Genomic DNA, 19,663 nt, shown 5'->3' with positions numbered 1-19,663 from the left:
TGATTTATCAATTGATCATTGATCAGTATTCTAATGTTTGTACCAAACCTCCAATTACATGACGCAGAAGGGAGAGTCAGAGATGTGATGGTGGTCCACGGTGGTGGGGCTGGGTTGGTGGCTGTGGGGTGTGAAAGTTTCCTTTTCAAATCTGCAATAGAAGGTGTTCAAATCATCGGCTAGTCTTTTATTGTTCTCTGCATGGGGGGATGGTCGCTTGTAGTTGGTTGAGCGATTTTAAACAACGCCATACTGACGTTGAGAGACAGAGTCGTCAACACCAAACTGAGTTTCCAGCTTTTCTGCATAATTTCTCTTGGCAATGTTAATTCCCTTTCTCAGTTGGTTTCTGGCCCGATTGTACAGGACTCTGTCCCCACTTCGATAGGTGTCCTCTTTAGCCTGGTGAAGTTAGCAAAGTTTGGCAGTGAACCACATGTTGTTGTTATTGAACGTGCAAAATGTCTTTGTTGGTACACAGACAGAAACTGACACAGGATGTGACACTGTCCTTAAACAGTGATCAGACAAGCCCAAAGCCTCCTGGGGAGTAACAGGGTAAAAGGTCTTCAGCGTGATATCGCAGTGGTCTAGAAAGTTGTTTCCCTGGTGGGACAGTCAATGTACTGCTTGTATTTAGGGAGTTCGTGATTAAGTTTTGATCGCAGCCGACAAATATTTAAGTATTTCTTTCATCAAGGTGTGCACAAACTATAGTTAACTCTAAATAAAAAAAAATAGTTAGCTGTTATCATATCGGTAACAGTCTTGAGAAGCAGGAAGTTATCGGTGTCAGCTTGAAAAAAAAAATTGCGCATCCCAAGTCAAAGCTCATGTGCATTTTTGATTGACTATATAAAGCCCCATGATGACCCAGTGGGGTAAACTTCCAGCCACCGGAGGCTTTAAGCAGTTTACAGCGGCTGAAATAAATACTAAACTTGTCACCATTTTTCTCACTACATATATTTCTAAAGGTGCTATTGACATGAAAATTTCACCAGATGTTGGGAACAACCCAAGTAACCCATACATACAAAGAAAGTAGAACAAATTAGCTCAGAAATCAAGTTGTGTGGCGGCACGGTGGGCGACTGGTTAGAGCGTCAGCCTCACAGTTCCGAGGACCCGGGTTCAATCCCCGGCCCCGCCTGTGTGGAGTTTACATGTTCTCCCCGTGCCTGCGTGGGTTTTCTCCGGGCACTCCGGTTTCCTCCCACATCCCAAAAACATGCATGAATTGGAGACTCTAAATTGCCCGTAGGCATGACTGTGAGTGCGAATGGTTGTTTGTTCCTATGTGCCCTGCGATTGGCTGGCAACCAATTCAGGGTGTACCCCGCCTCCTGCCCGATGACAGCTGAAATAGGCTCCAGCACGCCCGCGACTCTAGTGAGGAGAAGCGGCTCAGAAAATGGATGGATGGATGGTTCAAGTTGTGTGTAACAATGTGAAATGACACAGGGAAAAAGTATTGAACAGGCCAACTGGTATTTTTTTCATACTTAGTACAAAAGCCTTTGTTTGCAATGACAGGTTCAAGACACCTCCTGTAGTTGCATGCAATGCTCTGGTGTGATTTTGGTCTATTCCTCCACACAAGCAGTCTTCAAATCATGAAGGTTCCGTACACTTCTTTTATGGACCTTTATTTTCAGTTCTTTCCATAGATTTTCGATTGGATTAAAGGCTGAGCCTTTCAAACAGCTTTTTTCTTTATTTTCTTTGAAACCAATTGAGAGTTTCCTTGGCAGTATGTTTAGGATCATTATCATGCTGAAATGTCCACCCTCGTTTCATCATCCTCGTAGATGGCAGCAGATTTTTGTCAAGAATGTCTCAGTACATTTGACCATTCATCCTTCCTTCAGTAATGTGAAGTTTACCAGTATCATTGAATGATTTTTGCTCTCACCAGACCAGACTATATTCTCCCAGTATTTAACTGGCTTGTGCAAATGTTGTTCAGCAAACTTTAATATGAGCTTTGAGATGCTTTTTTTTTTGAGCAATCGGGTCTTGTGTGTCTCGTAGTGAGCGTGCAAACAGGCCTTGGCGGGTTTTCACTGTTTTCCTTGTGACAAGAATAAATGCTAATTCTGGGTCTTTTTGTAGCTCTCCACAGGTGGTCCTTCGCTCTTGGACTACTCTTCTGATTATTCTTTGCACTCCTCAGTCAGAAATCTTGCGCCGAGCACCTGATCGAGGCAAATACATGGTGGTATGATTGGCTGTCCACGTACATATTATTGCCCCAACCGTGCTCACTAGAATATTCAGAAGCCTAGATATGCACCTGTAACCAATGCGATCGTTATATTTTGCAACAATTACTTTGCGATGGTCTTGAGACAGCTCTTCGCTCTTACCCATCATGAGATGTGTCTTGACTCATACCTTGGCAATGAGACCTTTTTGTAGGCCATCAATTAGGACTGAACCAGCTGATATTGATTTGCACTGGCAAGGGTGCTGGATTGCTGTTTGATTATTGATAGATTTTAGCTGTTGTCTTGACATTCCAAGCCTTTTTGGAAATCACTTTCTTCCTGTGTTCAATCCTTTTTCCCTGTGTCATTACACATTATTACACACATCTTAATTTCTGATGTTATTTTTTTTTCAGATTTCTTTGTATGTATGGATTACTTGGGCTGTTCCCAACATCTGGTGAAAATTTCATGTCAATAGCACCTTTGGAAATATATGTAGTGAGAAAATGACGTTAAATACTTATTTCAGCCGCTATATGTTCGCTACATGTCTGTAGCCATAAAGGCCTCTTTATACGCTAGCACTCGTGCGGGCAACAGCACCCGCATTGCATCACGTGACCGACGCATTGGGCTGCGTGGCCCATATGTGTCACTTGAAGCGCACACGCCACAAATTGTCTCCGCGCGCAGTATGCCGCGGAGATCATCTCTTATGGTTGGTCCGTTTTCGTCACATGCTGTGATGATGTGCTCAGCTTTCCCCTTGGTTCCACATACCACCGCCAACGCCTCCTTGATCGATTTTGCAGTATAATTAAACACATCATCCGGTCATAGAGGTCTATTTCTTCTCGCGGGCACTGTTCTACGGTCGCCATTGTTGTTGCTTTGTTCCTTTTTTCGGGAAAGGGAAGTAAAAACGGCTACCGGAATTGGCCATAAAATGCAGAGGAAACGCCACCCTGTGGTGTCTTCGCCAATACCAGCCGTAGCGACACCCCCGACTTGAAGTAGAACTGCAGCACATTTTCAAAACAGCGAGTGTGGGTTGCGCTCGAGTATAAGAAAGCCTTAAGAAAGAGATGTGGTATTTGATTGGCAGTTTATAGTTAAGCATGGCATAGTTGCAGCATGCCAACACCAACAGCGTTCAAGAGAAGGAAGAAAGTATGTATTTTTTTCATGATTTTGAAGCCTCATTTTAGACGCACAGTTTTTTAATCATTCAAATGATGTAATTTAGGGTTGTTAACAACACTCTTCTCTGTGATGTGTTAAATTTAGAAGATATGTATTTTCACTTTACATGGAACTTAAGAGTTGAAGCATCCATTTGTGCACACTCCGTCCTGACGGGAGCTCCTGGTGGCAGTGTGCTTTGAAGAAAAATAGTGATTCCATGCCCGCACTTGTGGTTAACACAGTTAGCTTCTGTCCAGTTGTTATTACATTTGACATTGCCTTTCCGATGGCCTCAGGCGCTGATGCCAGCATACTGTGAAGGAACGCTACTGCGTCGGTTTAGCTATGGCCAGGCTGTTGGGCAGACATTAGTGAGATGAACTACCTTAAAAGAGTCGTGTTTTACTTTAAGTTTAGTGAAATGCTTCTTATACACACGAGTGAAATCCTTGTATATCCAGTCGTGAAATCATCTTATACACACTACTGAAATGGTCTCAAACACTACTGAAACACTCCCATGCACAGTACTGGTCCTTTCACACGTCATACAGAAATTTGTTTGCATAATATACTGACATGCATGTTTTATTAGTGTGTATGGCAGCATTTCAGTATAAGAGCATTGCAGTATAGTGTATGACAGCATTTCAACAGTTTGTACGAGAGTTAATCTGGAATTACAGTATGATGGCTCCTTATCCCAAAAAGCCTGTTATTCATAACTATACATAGCTATTAAGCTATGTATAGTTATACATAGCTTAATAGTTACCCACATTTTAGCTGTTTTCATACCAAAGGATACATTTTGCTGAGCTTGCTGATGTCCTGTAAGATATCCTCCATGTGTGGTGGTGACCTGTCATTATTAACAAAACCATGGCTACACTTTAATGACAAAAAGTATTCGAAAGCATTGGAATGTTTTGTACAATATTTTGGACTTTGTCTTTTGGAATTATTTTCCATAAAACCAGACGAACTTTTCCGAGTTCACAGAGTGATGTTGAAAAAAAAGGAGACTTGCTAATACTGAAAAGTTCTTCCCCATCAAACTCAGCTAATACCAGTGCCTTTATATATCTTTATGGAGGGTTCTGTCCCAATACTCAATATATTCATATCCTTCTTCTGACATAATCTGTGGTTAACAGTCAAAACTCAATATGTACAATACAACATGCGAAGCTAATGCTCTCAAACTTGGGTTTTAAATTGGACAGTGATTTTAAATTGGATCGGCAAATTGATGCAGTAGTCAAATCCATCTTTTTATATTAGACATCTGGCAAAGTTAAAGCCATTTCTTGCCCAAGAGCACTGACAAACAATAATCCATGCCTTCATTACAGTTTGGCTGGATTACTGTGCACTTTATTTTGGAGTCAACCAGTCCTCGCTTAAACAGTTCCAGCTGGCTCAAAATGCTGCTCCTCGCCTTCTAACTGGAGTACCTACGTAACTCTGGTCATGGCCTCCCTGCACCGGCTGCCTGTGAAGTTTGGGATACATTGTAAGATTATTTTATTAGTTTTTAAATCTCTAAATGGTCATGCCCCGCCTTACTTCGCTGAGCTCGTCCATTCCTACACCCCTGCCCGATGTCTCAGGTCACCTAATCAGATGCTTCTTGTGGTACTGAGATCTTGGCTGAAGCTCAGAGGGCATAGGGCCTTTTCCGTTGCTGGTCCCACACTGTGGAATGACCTCCCACTGCACATTAGAGAAGCTGCCTCACTGTCCATCTATAAAACCCGTCTGGAAAGCCATTGTTATTCTTAGTCTTGCAACCTGGTTTAAGGGCCAATCCCAGTTTTACCCCTTAGCCCTTCGCCTTCGTCTTAGTCCTTGGTTTTAAGAGAACGGGAATCCCATTTCCTAGGGGAAGTGCTAAGACGAAGGGGGGTATAGCCCTTGAAACCAAGTGTGGTCGGGGAGCTCACTTGAAAGCGAGGGGTATGGGGACTCCGTCCCCGCTGACAGTCGAAGCGCTTCCAAGACGGCGTAATGGACAAGGAAGTACATAAATGTAAGTGAGCATAAGTATTGATATTCAAACTAATGGCAGACATGTTTTTATCAAGGTAAATATCATTCATGTTTTGAATTGTGGGTTAAATGTTTCGTTATGACGAGTTAGTGTATTGTTAGTCTACCGTCAGATTACACTGACAAATTTACAGAAAATGTACTTCACTCCAATGTACTGCATTTTATGAACGATTAGAAATAATTATTAGACAGCTATGTCACATTCAGAAGCTACGTCCCAGTGAACAGCCTCGTCTGACGTTGGGTTTACTAAACACAAGAGGTCAAGTAATAAAAAAATGGACGCCTTTTACTCTACAGGGATTATGTATACAAATGTTTATTTATGTGTTTTGGAATGGTTGTTGTTGGTGTTATTTATTGATTCAAGTTGGTTTGTCAAAATATGTTCCTTATATAAAAATGTGTTTTTCGAGGAGATAAAGATGAAATACAGAAATGTATGCACCCTATCACAGGTTAGAAAAGATGAATTATAAATTATTTTAAAGTACCAGTCACCTTTAGAAACTGCACAAACAGGGACATTTGAATAAAAAAAGCAGTTTATAAGAATAGTAACATTCATTTGAGACAAGACGGCATCTTGGAAATGTAAACAATTGTCGCGTCTGCCTAAGACACAGGCAGCAGGAGGTAAGAGTGTTGACGTGTGGTCCCAATTCCTTGGGCCATTTACCCCTCTCCCTTAGTACTTCAAATGAAGGGCTAAGGGGAAGGGGTAAAACAAAGGGGAAGGCTTGAGGGGTAGAATTGGGATTGGCTCTAATACAGTAAAACGTACAGTACATGCAAAAAGACCAAGAAGGAAAAGAAACAGTTATAAGGTCATTAAACAAACAAAAGCTTTACAGAAATTTACAGAAAATAAGTAACAAATAGGACGTATGTGAGTATGTGAGTGATGTCTTGAAAAAAAGAGCACCAGGCAACAACCTCAGACCAAAATTTGAATGTGCACCCCTCTGTGTGTGTGCGCGTGTGTGTGTGTGTGTGTGTGTGTGTAAGTGAATATATACATACACACATTCAGACCCCCATAAAATTGTCACTCTTTGTTATATTGCAGCCATAAAATACTTCGATGCCTCGATGCGCCGTGGCATCGAGGCAATCAGCCTGTGGCATTGCCTGGGAGTTATGGAAGCCCCGATTTCCTTGATGCTTGCTTTCAGTTCTTCTTTGTTTTTGGGTCTGGTGGCCCTCATTTTCCTCTTGATAATACCCCATAGAATCTCAATGGGGTTTAGATCCGGTGAGTTTGCTGGCCAGTCCAGCACTGTGATGGCATGGGCATCAAACCAGGTTTTGGTGCTTCTGGCGGTATGAGTAGGGGGCAGGTCCTGCTGGAAGATGCAAACTGCATCTCCATACAGATCCTCAGCAGAAGGAAGGAATCATGAAGTCCTCAAAAACATTCTGGTAGACTGTTGCGGTGACCTTGGATTTAAGAAAGCAGAGTTTACCAACACCTGCACTGGACATTGCACCCCAATTCATGACTGACTGTGGATAGTTCAAACTGGACCTCAAGCAGCTTGGGTTCTGTTCTTCACCCGTCTTCCTCCAAACCCTTGGACTTTGTTTCCCAAATGAAAGTCAAACTTTATTTTCATCGGAAAAGAGGACCTTGGACCACTGGCCAACAGTCCAGTCCTTCTTCTCCTTGGCCTAGTTGAGACGTTTCCTACGTTGGCTCAGGCTCAGAAGTGGCTTGACCCGAGTCACCCGACAGTTGTAGCCCATCTCCCGGATGCGTCTGAATGTGATGGTTTTGGAAACTGTGACTCCCGCCTCATTCCACTCTTTCCGGATCGGTGCTTGATTCTTTAATCTTCTCTGCTTGATAATCCGCTGAAGCCCACGGTCATCTCTTTTGCTGGTGCATCTTCTCCTGCCACATTTTGTCCTTCTGCTAGACTTTCTATAGATATGCTTGGACACAGCAGTCTGTGAACAGCCAGCCTCCTTAGCTATGAACTTTTGTGGCTTACCCATCCTATGGAGGGTATCAATGATGGTCTTCTGGCCAGTTGTCAAGTTTGCAGTCTTCCCCATATTGAACCCAACTGAGACAACTGAACCAAACTGAAGCAATTGAATGACACCTGGGGAAACCTGTGCAGATGCTTTGAGTTTAGTAGATGATTAGTGTGTGACACTCAGTTTAAAACAATTCTGGCCTGCAAAATTTGGGCTGATTTCTTCACAGTCTTCTAATTTTTGAATTACTTATTTTGTGGGTTCTATGAGCCGGAAGCCCAAATTATGTAAAAAATAAACAATAAATACTTGAAATTGTTTAAATTGTGGGCCCTGAATATCTATCTATCTATCTATCTATCTATCTATCTATCTATCTATCTATCTATCTATCTATCTATCTATCTATCTATCTATCTATCTATCTATCTATCTATCTATCTATCTATCTATCTATCTATCTATGTGTGAGTGTGTGTGTGGGTGCCTGCGCGCGTGTGTATGTGTGTGAGGGACAAGTAAGAATTCGCAACATTGACTCCAAACCATTTACAGCATGCAGCTGTAATGGGTTAGAGAATATCAGTCCATTCTTTCCAATCATTTTTTTCTCGTTATAAATATTCTTGTTACTATTTTTTCTTGTTATGAATGAATAAATAAATAATTAAAAAAGATTGCATGAATTGCAAATATTGCATTGATTGCATCACATCATACAGTATAACGAACTGGGCCGTAGCACATTTGTCACAAAGCAATTACTGTCCAATGAATGCGGAAGGTAATGGGTCTTTATATAACCTTGCCTGCAGCATCCATTCATCCAATCGTGTTTTTTTTTTGTATTGCTTGTCCTCATTGGTATTGCAGGTAACTCGTGTCACCTTAACTAACATTAGGCGAGAGGCGGGTTACACCCTGGACTTGTTGCCAGTGAATCATAGACCATACCTGCTGTAGATTAACACCTATTTATACTCTCATTCACACAGTCTTTACTTAATCTAAGAAGCCTTTTTTGTTGCGATATGGGATGAAACTGGAGTCCACAGAAATCCCACGACAGCTCAGGGAGAACATACAAACTCCAAATAGAGATGATACAATGCTAGATTTGAATATGGCTCTCCTTCCTGACTTTAGAGCAGATGTGCTAACCACTATCCCACAGTGATAATATTCAGCAAAAGAAGTAATTTTGCTCAATGAGAAAGGGAAACACCTTAAAACACCCCCCGTGAGAAAAAAACCTTGTGGATGTAACCCTTTAGAGTCTCACATATTGAACATTTGATCGACTATGGGAAAAAATTGATGATCAATAAAAAAAAATCTATTTTTATCTTTGAAGGGATGCGAGGATCCAAATTCTGTGTCCAATTGAGTAGAATAATGCCACCTGGAAAAACTCTGCCACAGAAGAAGAACCACATTTCTGGTTATGAATTTGCGCATTTTACATGTTTATTCCAGGGGTGCCTCCATAATTGTTTTCATGGGGTGGCTGAAGCCAGTCGTTGAAGGTGGTTGGGCTTGCCCAACCCAATCTGTTGATGGGGGAGGGGTGCTGATTGAAACTTTCAGATGATGAAAACAATCGCCGATGTGGGGTTTCTGATCGAACTGAAACATATCGTTGTAGGTGGGGGATGGGTGGGGTTGATCAAACTTTTCTGCTGACGAAAGCGCATAACTTTACGTTGGGATCGATGTGACTCACTGCCGAGTGGGGTGGCCAGCAAAACTAAAGCAGTAGAAGTAAATATCACCTGGCTTGTAAAAACTAAATACACATTTTTAAAAAGAATATTTTGTTACCACATGAAACACACACCTTTTATACGACTTAATTTTGTTTGAACCATTTGCACGCACACACTGTTCTGTTGCTAACCTTTCACACTTTTGTCAATTCTACTTCTCAGAAATTAGTGAGTATTGTAAGTGAAGTACACAGAGAAAGTGTAAATTTACAATACGTAAATTAACTAAACAGTAGACAAGACCAGTGCTGCAGACCAACGAAAATATAATTTATTTCTCCCCATATGCCCCAAATCAGTCAACATGTCAACATGAAGAATCACAACAAAACATGTCCCAGTTTCCAAGCTACTACAGCAGTGTCCATGAAACCAGGGGTGTCAAATTGGGGCGGGAAGGTTAGATCCTTCTGGGGAGCTGTTCGTCCAGTGGCCTCTTCTTCACTGTTTTCACCCATTTTTGCCTGTATGTTGGTATTAAGTGAATTAAGCAGTGATCAGCGAGCCCAGAGCTGCGTGGGGGACAGCACGGTATGCGTCGTTAACGTGGTATAGTAGTGGTCTAGAATGTTGATTTCCCTAGTAGGACAGTCAATGTGTTGCTTTTATTTAGGGCGTTTGTGGTTGAGTTTAGCTTTGTTAAAGTCCCCAAGAATAATGAGGGGTGAATCTGGATGCTTTTTTTCAAGTTCGTTTACTAGTTCAGCGAGCATTAGCAGTGCGGCATTCGTGTTAGCTTGAGGAGGAATGTAGACACCCGGGAGTATGAATGAAGCGAACTCTCATGGCGAGTAGAATGACTTACAGTTCAAAAACAACGACTCCATGTCCGTGCTGCTCCGCGACGTCGGTACACCATTTTTCGTTGATATAGAAGCATATCCCACCGTCTTTTGTTTTCCCCGATAACTCAGCGACGCGGTCTGACCGGTGTTGTTGGAAGCCCGGAAGCATTATGAGGGATGCGTTCACAAAGCCATGTCTCCGTGAAGCCATGTCTCCGCGAAGCACTTTATTAATTATGTATTATATTCAGCATAGACCGTGGCCGCCCCAGCGGTGCATAACTCAGAGAAAAAACTCAGCAGATTTATGAAAGTTTTGAAAGAAAGTCTGGGGTAGACTCCCTAGTTTTTATCAAGTCTTCTTTTGTGTAAGTGATTCATGTCGTGTCTCCAAAGACGAATGAAAAACAAAAAAAAACATAGACAGTACTCGAGCACGTAACCGAGGCAACCATATGGTTAGGCGCCATCTTGGAATCTAATACATACAGTAGATAATACATTTGCATTTAATCTTTACAGACCCAGTCAAGTCATTTTCATGTTTTTTTAAAATAGATTGAATATGTTTGAAGATATGTGCTGAAAGCGTGCAGACTGCCAACAATTTAGTTCTAAATTGCTGCGATATTGCATTCAACTCTTCACTTCCTCAATCGACTGGGTTTTTGGGGCGGGGCTAAAATGAGAGCAGTTGATGCAAGCAGTCCTCAGGCATCGGTAGTTCCTCCCCCACTATATAAATACCAAGGGTCCTTATTCCATGCAGTGGCTATTCTGCGCAATTACCACTTCCTTATTGATAATACCTTTGGCCATTTCTTCCACTACGTCATGCAGTTGGCATCAAGCTATGCCTACAGCCTGAAATCTTCCTTCCTATGGGTTTTGTGTTGTCTGGGCTTCAGTGTCTCTTCCGTGTGCCCCCACGCACGGTGCCTACCGAGGTAGCGGCGAGCCTGACGGCTCCGCTGCCGCGCGCCAGCCTGCCTGTGGCTAGGAAAGCTGCCAGCTGTCTGGTGCACTGGCATTGGGGCCTGTCCAGCTTACCACAGCTGCGCCCCGCCTGGGGCCTCACAATGGAGACAGTTCACAGAGAGATATCTGTTTATTACGTGTGCTAGCTCACGAGCTAACGAGGCAGCAAGCTAACCAGTATGGCTTTGGTTCATCCGCCTCACTTGGTTTAGTGTCATGTGTGCGTCCACATAACAGAGACGCACCAGGGAAAGTGAACTGTTATTAGACACAGCCACAGTCAGCTTGTGGTTGCGTGTGGCTGTGTGAGCCGCAAAGAGCCACAGACACGTACAGTGGAACCTCGATTTAACAGACACATTTTTTCATGGTAGTGCTTTCGAACGCAAACTACAAATTAGCTGAGACTGAATCAACAGAGGCTCTGCTGGTTGCAGCCTAGCCTTGCCTCGTAGTGCACGTAATTTGACCTCAATTTCTTGAAGACACAATTAATAAAACATTGATTTCACCGTTTTAAGTGTTGGGCATGCTTGCTTTACATTCATAGGAAGAAAATGAAGTGAAATATGACACTGGTATCCTGCTTCTGTATTATTACTGCACTTTCTCTATTTTGCTCATTTATCCACACAAATATTCAGGCAGTCACAGGGGTAGACAGTAGGACCTACAGTAGATCTAATACAATTGATAAGACTTGCTGTAGCACCTCCAATGCATCAATATATAATAAATAATATCAGACCTATTTATCGACTGAAAATTGGCACACGAGGAGCATATGTCAACATGACTGAGTCTCATCAGAGAAGCCCCGATAAGGGACAAAACTCTTGGAACGCACCTCTTAATCGGTTGATGTGTGCATAACAGGTTGGAATACACGCTTCATTTGTACTTACACCTTAATGGTTTTTCCTCTTTACAGCATTTTAGTGAATGTGTTGACTCTCTCGGGACAATTTGGGTCAATGCCAATTTGGCGTAACACAGTGTGCAAAGTGTCCATGAAGACATGGTTGGAGTTTGATGTGGTCGGACCGGAGGTAAGCACAGAGTTCATGCTTGAGATGAAGTAGAACAGAACCTACGAATTAGGTCCTCCTGTTCACCCCTATGACCTTGATCACATGAATGTTCAGGTGGATCAATGTGCAAAAATGCCAGCAGACACTTGAAAATCATACAAAAAGTCTTCCTAAAAGACACTCAATACCAATGTCATATTTCACACCATTTTCTGAAACTGTGAAATTGATTGTTTATTTTTGCGTCTTCAAGCAATTTAGGCAAAATTGGGACCAGCAGAGGCTCTGTAGTATTTATTCAGTAAAAAAATCAAACCCAAAGGAGAAAATTAATTTGATTGAATTTTCCTTTGGGAATGTGAACTAATTTAATTAATTCTTATCTAAAGAATACAAACCAAAAAATGCTCTATTTTGACTTTTTGAGCATTTATTTATTTATTTGTTTGTTTGTGTGTGCATTTATTTATTTATTTATCGCATTCCGAGGTTTGTATAAATGTCACCACATTTGCATAGACTCGGATGTTTGCTATGGGCAAACAAATGACTGTCTGGCATGTACTAAGGTATCTGTGAGGCCTGTTGTCTTAACGGTGCCAGCAGTTTTTACCAGATGTACCTATCCCCCAGGTGAGTGCATTACAGCTGGCAAATTAAGAAACGAACCGAGCAGCCGGTTGTCATCCCAAAAGTTGCTGGATGGTGTCTGTGTCGATGAACTGCACAGATAAATGTGTGCAGAGCAAAGAGCTCACCCACTGGACCAGGCAATGAGTACAGATAATGAAGCCACTAATTTGTCTGGTTTTTTTTTCTGTTTTTTGCAAAGGTGTAGCCCATTAAGATTCTCCCCGTCTATTAAACCTAACCCATTATATTGACAAAATTGTGTACAGTATTGCACAATAAACATGTCCACAAGTCGAGTGTCTGTTGTCTATCTCTATCTATTTCTCTGTTACTTAAATTGTATTAACCAGTGGTAGTTGATGAAGTCTATTGTTTTGTTCATTCTTCCTTTTTTAAGAGCAAAGTAAGACATTCACTTGCAATAAATAGGCATTTGTGTGTTAAAACAGGCTGGAACACAATCAAACAAAAGTGTGCAGTGTGCATTTTTGAAGATATCTAATGTAACTAAACCAACTGCAAAACAGATTTGGATATTTGGACAATTCAAAGAAGAAGGCAAAAAGGAAAACCTGCTTTGTGTCACATGTGCACATATCAAATATTTGTGAAGCTTTGTCAATTCCATGATGAAAAAAAATTGAATATTTGTTTAAATATGCTGTTGTAATTTTGTTATCACGCCTTTCCTTTTTTCTGAGCACTTGTTGACTGCAAAATTGTTATCCCGTAAGCTTCCTTCCATGAGGCCTTTGCAAATTCCTTTTGGTGTTGAAATGGCCAGTGCTGCTGCTGCTGCTGCTGCTCCTTTCATACATTTGACACCGTTTTTTTGTTGTTGTATACATTTTGTATAATTGCCCCAAATTCCTGCTTGATTATCATTATAATAGTCCCTATGGAAACGTCCACCTGAACATTTCCAAATTGGCTAAAACTCACCATGGTCCCTTTTCATCAATTTTCAGTGTTTCCTTTGAAAACTAATTGTAACTAATACTGTGATTTCTAACTAATGTTAATTTTAATACACTGGCTTCTATCGGGCGGCACGGTGGACGACTGGTTAGCACATCTTCCTCACAGTTCTGAGGACCGGGGTTCAATCCCCGGCCCCGCCTGTGTGGAGTTTGCATGTTCTCCTCATGCCTGCGTGGGTTTTCCCCAAGCACTCGGGTTTCCTCCCAAATCCCCAAAAACATGCATGGTAGGTTAATTGGAGACTCCAAATTGCCCGTAGGTGTGAATGTGAGCTCGAATGGTTGTTTGTTTCTATGTGCCCAGCGATTGGCTGTCGACCAGTTCAGGGTGTACCCCGCCGCTAGCTCGAAGTTAGCTGGGATTGGCTCCAGCACGCCCGCGACCGTAGTAAGGATAAGCAGAAAATGGATGGATCGATGGTTTCTATCAGGGAAAACAAAGCTACAGCGACCCTGAATCAGCTATTATTACTTGTACTACTTCTATTACTTTGGGTGGCGCGGCGCAGAGAGTAAGAGTACACCCCACTCGAGGGCATGTCAATGTTGTGTCTCTGGGCAAGACACTTGGATGTTCGGTGGGGAGACACCACCACTAATTGCTGCGCTGGAATGATCCAGACGCAAGGAAGAAGAGTTGAAAGGAGTTTTGTCGTAGGTGATATGGCATGACTCCTTCTTGTGACTGGCTCCAAGTCATCCCGTAGATCATTCATAACCTCCCAAATCACATTGTTGAATAGACAATATGCTGCAATAGTTTTTATCTCTGGCACTTCAAAAATGTTTACACGAGTGTCAAAAGATCCATTCGACCCGTCGCCCTTCATATCGCATGGACCTCAGCAATAACGGTTTGGACTTGCCTTTCAGACATGGGATTTAAAGATGCAAAAGCAGCCAACACAGTTTGTTTGATCAATTCCATTGTGTGTGCTAAATGACATTTAAAATGTGCACTTACCCCTCCCAAAATGCACAAAATGACATGTAATTCTTGGTGTGCCCAATTAGTAGATCAGCTATTTGCATGAGCATTGCACACTTTTTTGCACGCGAAAACATTTAGTAAATCAGGCCTTGAGAGAGGCGATAATGTTGACTAATTTGTTTTGTTCTTCGTGGTGACTTCACTGAGATATGACAATGTCTGTTGTAGCTGCATGTTTACCACTATCTATCGCTATTTCCAAGGTCAGAAGCAGAAATACATTAGATCTAATGGACACCTTATTCTTCACACCAGAGTCCAATATGTAACTCACTATCAATTTTCTGTCCATGTATCAGTATGGGAAGTGTTTTGTAATGTCCCTGTGTTAGCTGTGACACAAGTCAGTTTGAAGGTATATGTGATTGGTAGCAAACCCTTATTTTCCCTTCATTGATCCTCAGGGCCACCCATAAATTGCAGGACTGAGTGTCTGTCACAGTGTCACAAATCTTCAATCTATGCCTCATATGCCTCCATTGGGGCCTGTATGAATCTAATTCCACGCATTCGACACAAAAATGTGAAAATTGTCGCGTTAATAAATCACTAATTCAAGGAGCACTCTTTATTTAATCGGGTCCTATTTACCTGCTTAGAAGTCAGAGCTTCTATCAGCGCTGGCAGTGAAACGTTGTCTATAGAATCAATATGTCTTACTAACGTTCTTGGTTTCTTTCTCACTCAACATGTTGAATTTTTAAGACCATGGGCCTCACTTATTAAAAAGGGCCGAGGACTCTTACCAAAATTGTACGTACGCATAAAAGCTGAAAATAGTGTACCACCAAAATTCTATCAAATCAGGCATACACACGCAGGGAGAGGATAGGGAATTTGCCTTGATAAGAAGAAAGAAAGAAAGAAAGAAAGAAAGAAAGAAAGAAAGAAAGAAAGAAAGAAAGAAAGAAAGAAAGAAAGAAAGAAAGAAAGAAAGAGAAAGAAAAAGAAAGAAAAGAGTTGCGGCCCATTGATTATGTTACTGCTACTACACTGAAAGAAAGTCCAAAGAATTTACTTTATTTAATTATTATAATTTTTATTTTAAAAAACAGTTGAGGAGAAAAGGAGGAATTACGTCAGTTTAGCCCATTTTAATAATGCACAACCGATGGCAAAGTTAAGGTATTTTTTTCAGTGTGGTGACGTAATGTGCAAATCGAGACAGCGACACAGCTGAGATAAACCGGAACATTTTTTTTGCAAATAAATTACAAAACCTGAACAAATATAGCAAGATGTTTAAAGTGTCCTTCGTTCATTCCAGTTGCGAATAGCGGTCGCTGAGCGGTGGTAGGATGCAGCCAGCCAGCCACCCTCTCCCCGCCCCTCCCCCGCGCACGCCAAATGGCAATTTAGACTCAATACGTATATTATGCACACCTTTTGGGACTTTTCCTTGACAAGTCACAGTTCCACTTAGGAAGGTACGCATGTTGATCATGCAAAACAAATTGAACCAAATCAACTCATGATTAAAATTGAGACAGGCTAATGTATTGTGAAGGGTAAATTTATGGCAATGGCAGAAACAATTTTGGAAAAAAAGGAACTTCGCTATGACAGAAGTCAACATGCTTATCGGCGAGGTGGAGACGAGGAGGGTGGCTTTAGAAGCGCCACAACAAATCAAAGGAAACCCAGCTAGGCAGGAGCTCACTGCTGCAGTGAACTCAATGAGCTCAACAGGGCGGATTGGCTGTCGAGGAAATAATCAAAAATGGACTGACTTAAAAGGAGATGCCAATAAAAATAATTGCGCCCCATCGCTAGACGCCAATTTTGATTTTGCACGAGATCCCTTTCAATTGATCGATCAATGAATGTACTTTATCCCTGAGGGCAAATGAAAGGCATGAGGTATTATTAAAAAAAGGGTCTTGATGCAAATTTTCCCCCATTAACAACGGGTGAACTGGCTCATGTACAACCCCAATTCCAATGAAGTTGGGACGTTGTGTTAAACATAAATAAAAACAGAATACAAATCATTTGCAAATCATGTTCAACCTAATTGAATTGAATACACTACAAAGACAAGATATTTCATGTTCAAACTGATAAACTTGATTGTTTTAGCAAGTAATCATTAACTTAGAATTTTATGGCTGCAACACGTTCCAAAAAAGCTAAGTTAATGATTATGCATCGTGGAAGAAGTGTGTGTGTGTGTGAGCATGTGCGTGTGTAGGTGTGTATATATATATATATATATGTATATATATATATATATATATATATATATATATATATATATATACATATGCTGCACTGCAAAGCTAACGATTTCTCCTATTTTACTGTGTTTAAGTGAAATTATTTTTTTTTCTATATTCTCTGAACGACTCGGAAAATAAAAAATTCAAAATTTAAATATTGTCACTTGGAGCATTTATTTGTGGTAAAATGAAAAGTCATCAAAATACCAAAAAGGTCCTGATATTTTTAGTTCCGATTTTTTTTTTACAGAGCTGTGTGTAATGAATATGTACTGTATGAAAGTGTAAAATTCACAACAGTACTAATGATTCTTCTTTTTTCTCTCATTTTCTCTGAATCAGATTTCGAGTGTCCACTCCTCAAATTCTGAGATTGTAAAGTCTGCGAGCCCCAAATCTACTCTCAAGCATATATGGACAGAAAGCAGTAAGGACATGTCCATAAGTAGGCTGTTGTTACAGACTCTGCACGGCAAAGAGAACAACACTGCACTGGACCTTCGTTATGATACCCCAGAACCCTATTCAGAACAGGATCTGTGGGAATGGTTGAGGAACTCCACGGACCTGCAGGACTCACGGCCCCGGGCTAAACGGCGGCCCATGGTCAAGACTGGGAAGTTTAAAAAGATGTTCGGCTGGGGGGACTTCCACTCTAATATAAAGACAGTCAAGCTCAACCTGCTGATCACTGGTAAGATTGTGGATCACGGCAATGGCACGTTCAGCGTCTACTTCCGCCACAACTCTACAGGACAGGGCAACGTATCTGTCAGTCTGGTCCCTCCAACGAAGATAGTGGAGTTCGACGTAGCGGCACAACAGTCCGTCATTGATGCCAAGGACTCCAAGTCCTTTAATTGCCGCATAGAGTACGAGAAGGTGGAGAAGGGTGCCAAGAACACGCTCTGCAACTTTGACCCATCCAAGACATGCTACCAGGAGCAAACCCAGAGTCATGTCTCCTGGCTCTGCTCGAAACCTTTTAAAGTTATCTGCATCTTCATTTCCTTTTATAGCACCGACTACAAACTGGTGCAGAAAGTGTGTCCGGACTACAACTACCATAGTGACACTCCCTATTTCCCATCTGGCTGATATTTTCATAGAAACAAATGCAATATTGCTGAGGAGTGAGACACAGACCAAGGCTTCGACCCACCACAGAGGAATGTGTATCAAACCAGCGTCAACCTATTGAGTTCATATTGTAAAGTTTCAATTTTTGGCCGGGATTGAACTTCATCGTTAATGTTAAAACTTGTGAAATACGAAGGTGTACCAATACTGAGCCGACGATCTACCCCCTCCCCCAGGAACGCCTGTTTTATTGTCACTGGAATATGTGCAGTAGATATGAAGGTTTGATTGATTGATTGATGGAACAGCAACAAGCCAGAAAAGTAGTTACATGCGCACAATCCACTGAAGTGCAATATAGAATATGTTTTTCGTGTGTTGACAGATTAGAATTTTGCTTTTATTTTTGTTTATACTGACAACTTTATGAACTTATCATAGCGCTATTATTTAACTAAAGCAGGTTTAAAGACCACGTACAAAAATGTTTCAAAACCTTGCAATTATTATTTGTCCTCACAACGCAGTTGAAGATGCTAACGAGAGTTTGTTTTTAGTATGTGAGGTGGTCTGTGTAGGGTTCAAATGAGTCTGAACAAAGGCTCCCCCAGCTGAGTTTCACTGATTAAAGCATTGAAAATTGACTCTGGAACACAAGCACTCCTGAGCTGTCTCCAGAATGCAGTCTACAGAATGCTACTACTCGTCCAAACCAATTCTTAGCTGACTACTTACCTGATTAGCTGACTGTAACCTAATCAGTGGGTAGTTTTGGGGAGATAGAACTCACTCGTTATCACCTAATATACATATATTATACAATGTATTGAATTCTATATCTTATTGCCGAATTTGTATGAATTGTTTGTATTGTAAATAGTTTATTCTCCAGATGCTTCTGTATATGCACCCCATGAGCTGTTCGTGTTACTCCTTTCTTGCTTAGTCTACTAGTTCATCCGATTGATGCTTGTTCTTGGTTCTTCTAAGAAAATGATGTTGCTGCCCTAGATGTGATTTTACTGGAAACAGCAATCCTGTACAGAGCCTGTGTCAACTAAATCCAGGGTGTCCACAGAAACACTACCACATTACACAGTTATGTGAAGTCATTTAAATACATTATAAAAGAAGAAGAAGAAGAAGAAGAAGAAGAGTTTTCTTTGGGGGTAAATTTCGAGCAACATTTAAGTACCCCAACTTCCTGCAAGGTGAAAATTGAAGCGTGATCACTCGGGCACTTTGAGTGTGATGAATCATACCACTGTAGCTACTAACTGTAAAAGATATAACGATAAAGTTACATATGTTTGAAATCAGGGAGTGTTTTTGTGGACACCCTGTACAATACAAGTATTCATTATAATTGTCTTTATTGGCGGGAGAGGATGGAGATCTACATATGAATAAAAATCTAGTCAATTTTATTGTCGGACTGATGTTTTGTCTGAGTTGCGTTGTTCAGTATTGTCCACCAATCATGCATCAAGTTTATTCATTTACTGTTATAAGTAGTTACACTACCTAAGAGAGCTATAAAAACACAATCCACTATTTACAAGTTCCAGTCCAGTTTTTACAAAGTCCTAAGAGCCCTGCCAGCTGAATCAAGCATTGCAGACTGAAAAAGCAAACCGTGGAGAGCCTCTGTTGCAGAAATGCACGTGTACTGTCAATACTATAAATGGATTGATCATTGTCAACAGCCTCTCAAATAATCATACTCTCAAATATCCTCGAAAGGTGCTTCCACTGTCTACACCG

The 19,663-nt window shown here is 41.2% G+C and overlaps 1 protein-coding gene across 1 annotated transcript in view; it reads left to right on the top strand.

Moving 5' to 3' along the window:
* nxph1 (neurexophilin 1) overlaps window positions 1-19,326 on the top strand; it is a 52,731-nt gene extending 33,405 nt beyond the window's left edge. Inside the window, exon 2 of the mRNA XM_061664850.1 lies at window positions 17,162-19,326. Within this exon, the coding sequence (XP_061520834.1) occupies window positions 17,162-17,917 (756 nt within the window). The 3' untranslated portion in view covers window positions 17,918-19,326. The remainder of the gene's footprint in view (window positions 1-17,161) is intronic.
* Window positions 19,327-19,663: the final 337 nt, after the last annotated feature.

Source organism: Phycodurus eques, chromosome 20 (genome assembly GCF_024500275.1).
Source record: "Phycodurus eques isolate BA_2022a chromosome 20, UOR_Pequ_1.1, whole genome shotgun sequence".
NCBI classification, from domain to species: domain Eukaryota; kingdom Metazoa; phylum Chordata; class Actinopteri; order Syngnathiformes; family Syngnathidae; genus Phycodurus; species Phycodurus eques.
The sequence above is the reverse complement of the archived record's forward strand: the minus strand, read 5'-3'. Positions and strand labels throughout refer to the sequence as shown.